This window comes from Petaurus breviceps, unplaced genomic scaffold (genome assembly GCF_028583685.1).
Source record: "Petaurus breviceps papuanus isolate PSGF00001 unplaced genomic scaffold, PetGlider_PUasm1.0 115, whole genome shotgun sequence".
Taxonomy (NCBI): domain Eukaryota; kingdom Metazoa; phylum Chordata; class Mammalia; order Diprotodontia; family Petauridae; genus Petaurus; species Petaurus breviceps.
Window position 1 is genome coordinate 500,394 of NW_027185612.1, and position 4,597 is coordinate 504,990.

Here is a 4,597-nt window from a genome sequence, read left to right on the forward strand (position 1 = left end):
TGTGCTTAGGGGGAGGAGGGTTAGTTTAACTCTGGGTTATCAAAAAGAGAGAGGAAGGGACAGGGACTCAGCTCACCTGGGCAGGAGCCCTCAGGCTCTATTTTTTGGGGTCCACCTCCTTGTTCTGCAGTACTCTGTTCTTCCCCTTGTTCACTTTGGAAAACATCTTCAGGTTTGGGAATCAGGGCCCCTGGAAGAAGACAGGTCTGATTTTTATTAAAGGGACTAACGGTGTGATTCTGTAACAGTGACCAAGGAAATGAGCATGGAGTAAGGGTAGGAATCTTTGGGGACCCCTGGCTGACCCCAGGTAGCAGAGGGAATCTCAGAGACAAAGATCATAGATTCAGAGATTAGAACTGGAAGGGACCTTAAAGTCCTAGTGCAGGGGTGGGGATTTGTTCTGTGAAGTTTGGATTCAGCCAAAGGGCTACACTTGAGGACCTAGAGGACCATGTGTGACCTCCAGGCCAAAGGTTCCCCACCCCTGTTCCAACACCATCATTTTACTGATGAGGAAATTTGTCTGATGTCCAGAGGGAGGGGTCAAGTGACTTGGTCTCCAGGTGGTAGGTTGCAGAGCCAGGCCTCAAACCCAGTTCTTCTGAGTTCTAATCCAGTGCCCTTTCCCCTGGACCTCGAGTTCCAATCCAGCCAAGGCCTTCAGTATACAATGAATCTCAGCCTTGTCTGTCTGATCAGAAAAAAACTGTAGATGACTGAACCACAGGTTTCAAGTATCAAGAGTGGGGGGGGGGCAGCCAGGTAGCACAGTGAGTAGGAGCATCGGCTCCAGTGTTGGGATGACCTGGGGGCTCAGACACTTAGCACCCACCCAGAAACACCTGGCTGTGTAACCTTGAGCAAGTTACTTAACCCCGATTGCTTTAAAAAAAAAAAAAGTTGGGGGGGGGGGGGGGGTCTTTAAATGAAGCTTCAGGTAAGGGAGGACTGTGGGGCTCTCAAGAATCACTGGAGCCTCAGCAAACCACTGGGCAGAATCAAGGTATTAGATACTGTTTCCTGAAACCCTCTTCACTCCCTCTCCCAGTTTGCTTCCTTTCCGCCCTCTGCCTTAGCCCCATCCCCCTGCTGTTCTTACCTGAGTAGGCACCTGGGGGCCCTTCTCCCCCTGAAGGGGCTGTCTGCTCCTGGGCATCATGAGGCCTGTCCCCTGGCTCAATTTGTGGGGCCATCTCTGGCTGACCTGCAGGGTATCCTGTCACAGGGAGATGAATGGACATCAGTTCTATTTCTCCCAACCCAAGTCCCAGCTGAGCCTTGCCTTGGTTTAGCAGGTCTCTGGGCTGCATTAGTGAGCCCCTCCTCTTTCCTCCCCTCCCCTCCCTTCCCGTCCCATCCCCTTCCCTCCCCTTTCCTCCATCAGGACAGGCCTAGATGTGTTTACTCCTCTGTGGGGGAAGGGGATACAACAGAAAGCAGTTATGTCGCAATACTGTAGAGTTCTGTGCATATCCACAAAAACATATGGTCCAGCATAGTGCTCAACACACAGCAGGGGGCTAGTAATTGTATGGTGATTTTATGAGAAAGCCACCTCTCCAGAAACAGGGTCCTTGGGAAAGGCTGTCTGTGAGGTAAAAGCTTCCCTTCCTCGCTCCCAAGTGCTAGCCCTTCACCTGGGCTCTTCCTGCCATCTGAGTGGCAGGGAAGTTTGGCATTCCGAGGGCTTCCCGGATCGCCCTGCCCGCAGGCCAGCAGCATCATTCAGCTCCCAGAGTACTCAGGTTCCTCCCCCACCTTCACAGACACTTAACTGATCTGCATGGCAATGTCAAAGAGTTCTTTCTGGGTTATAGCTGATGGAAACTGAGGCACAGAGTGAAAGGGCTTCTGTGAGAATAGCACACTAAGGAGTCCTTAGGACTATGCTGGGATGCCCCTCCCTCTGGGCTGCTCTGGTGGCCTCTGCCCAGCTTCTCCCCCACTGCACCCCACCCCCAATCCCAGGGTGAGATGAGATTCTTCTGGGCCTTTGGGGAGTGTGTGTGTGTGTGTGTGTGTCTAGTATGCTGAGGAGATGGGGAGCTCAGGCTCCCTACCAGCTGTCACTGGGAGCTAGTGAAATAGGAGCCCAGTGGGAGGGAGGGGGGGAGTTCTTGGGTCCTATTGGGCAAGTGGTGGTGGCGGGAGGGGTAACCACAATTGGGGGAGGGGTAGATCCCTCCCTCATATTCTCCCAATAGGGTCTTCACGGGATGTATGAGATGGTTCTAGTTTCCTGTCACAGCCCAAACCCTCCGATTCAGCCCCAACCCCAAAACCAAAGAGCCTCCTGCCCCTTCTCCCCAGTGGCAGTAAATATTCCCCTCCCCTTTCTTTTCCTTCCTCCCCCTCCCCAGCCCGGCTGGCTCATTTCCCCTCCCCCCTTCCCTGCTCTCGGCAGTACCTCCCCCCTTCCCTCCCCCTTGGGGTAGGCTCCCCCTCCCCCTTCTCTAATCTCTCTGGCTGCCTTTCCTCTGCCCCTCCCCGCCTTCCCCCTTTCCTGCTCACTCTCCCTCCCTCCTTTTCGCCCTCCCTCCCTCCCTTCTCCCGAATCTGGCTGGCTCCCCCCAGCTCCTCCTCCCTCTGCCCCTCCTCTCAGGCTGCCTGCCTGCCTGCTTGCCTGCCTGCCGGCTGGCTGGCTGGCTGATGGGCTGGCCTGGCCTACCCCTTGTGGGCCCCCCTCTGCTCTTCCCTCTCCCCTCCCCTTCCTGCTCCTCCCCAGCCTCCTCCACCCCTCCTGGCCTCCACCACCCCTTCTGGCTCCCTCCTCCTCCCCCTGACCCTCTCCCTTTTTTTCCTGTCTCTGGTGGCAGTACTCACTCCCCTCCCCCACCTCCCAAGCCTGCCTTTCCCTTCCCCTTCTGGTCCCCATCTCCTGCCTCCGCTCTTTTTTCTCTCCCCCTCTTCCTCCCTCAACCAGCTTATACTGTACTGTCTTCTCTCCCCCCTCCCCCCATCTCTTCCTCTCACCCTCCCTTTTTCCTTCCTCCTCTTCACCCTCCCCCTTCTCCTTTCCCCTCCCTCCCCCTTCTCTTCCCTTCCCTCGCCTTCTTCCTCCTCCTTTCTTTACTCTTCTCTCTTCTCCCTGCCTCTCCACCTCTCAGTCTACACACTCCTCCTGCTCCCCTCCCCCTTCTCCCCTCTCTGATTTCTCTTCCTCTCCTCTGGCTTCCCCCCTCTCCCCCTTCCTCTCCTCTTTCTCCCTCCTCCTTTTTTTCTTTCTCCCCTCCCCCTCTCAGTTATCTCCCTCTCTTTTTCCCCTTCCCCTCCCTGGCCCCCTGCCTCCCTTACACCTTCCTATCATACTCACTCTTCCCTTCCCCACCTCCTCCCAGGGACAGGCTCTTCCCCTCCCCCTTCCTGCCTGCTCTCTCCCTGCACCCTCCAGTTTTCTTCCTTTGCCCTAACCTTGGGGGGTTTCTGCTTTCTCCCTTTCCAGACCCCTTTATATGTATGCCCCCCATGCCCCACCCTTTCCTTTCGTCTCTCTTCACCTTTTTCATTCTGGTCTTCTCTTCCCCTTTTCCCCAAACCAGATTTACCTCTTTCCTCTTCCCTTCTCCTTACCTAGCCTCAACCCAGTCCCTCCAGAAACCTGCCCTCCCCCTCCCAGCTTCCCTCCGACTTCTGGCTTCCCCCTCCCCTATTGACACCCTCCTTTTTTTTTCTCTTTTAGTATCTCTGCTTCCTCTCTTGAGACCCCACCCTTCCACCCCCTCTCTCCAGATCTCTGCCCCCCTCCCACTAGTCTCCCAAACTCCCTCCTCAATCTCCTGAATCCCTGCCCCACCCCTCCACCTTAAAAGACCCTACCCCCCATTCTTTCCCCATTCTCCTCTCAAGTCTCCTATTTTTCCCTTGCCCCCACCCCTCAATACCTTTCCTTCTCCCTTCCCCCACACTCTTCCTCTTCTCTGACACACCTCTATTCCCTGCCTCTCCCCCAGGGGACACCCTTCCCTCTCTCCCCCCAATTCCCCGCCCCTCCCCCAGGACACCCTTGATTCCCTGCCCCTCCCCCTTATATCACCCTTCCTTTTCTCCCTTTCTGTCCCATATCCTGCCCCCTTATACCCCTTTCCTTCTTTCCCCTCCACACCCCCGTCTCTTTCAATAATTACTCCCTTGCCCCTCCCACCTCAGACCTCTCCCCCTCCCCCTTCTCATACCCCTCCCTCTTCCTCTCCCTTCTGATCCCCCCTCTCCCTTCCCCCTTTCCTCGGATCCCCGCTCTTACTTCCTTCTCTTTGCTCAGACCCCTGCCCCCCCTTCACCCTCTGCTCAGACCCCGATCCCCACCTTCCTTCTCTCCCATTCCTGCCCTTCTTCCTCAGACACCCACTTCCCTGACACCCTTCCTCCTCCCTGTCGGAAAGCCGTCCCCCACCCCCACTGCAAGCAGCCCCCACCCCCGGGAGCTGTCATCAGTATGTGCGTGCGTGTGTGAGTGTGAGTGTGTTGTGCGTGTGTGTGTCTGGTGGGGGGGAGGCGGACCGAGCCGCCCGTTGCACTGCCTCTCTCCTTACCTGGCGGGACAGCCGCGAGCAGACGTTCCCCGGACCCAGGCGTCCGGGGCTCCCCGCTCCCCTCC

General features: G+C 56.7%; 1 protein-coding gene across 4 annotated transcripts in view; it reads right to left on the bottom strand.

Moving 5' to 3' along the window:
* The window catches only part of ZNF467 (zinc finger protein 467), a 10,067-nt gene extending 5,470 nt beyond the window's left edge, over positions 1-4,597 (bottom strand). The window contains exons 1-3 of one of the 4 annotated variants that reach the window (XM_069083198.1): positions 4,533-4,597; positions 1,103-1,219; positions 77-190 (exon numbers count right to left, since the gene is read on the bottom strand). In XM_069083198.1, the coding sequence (XP_068939299.1) occupies positions 77-190; positions 1,103-1,196 (208 nt within the window). In that variant the 5' untranslated portion in view covers positions 1,197-1,219; positions 4,533-4,597. Of the gene's footprint in view, positions 1-76; positions 191-1,102; positions 1,220-1,640; positions 2,036-3,500; positions 3,608-4,305; positions 4,393-4,532 lie in introns of those variants that run through there. The other 3 variants (XM_069083193.1, XM_069083203.1, XM_069083188.1) reach the window with 3 other exon arrangements.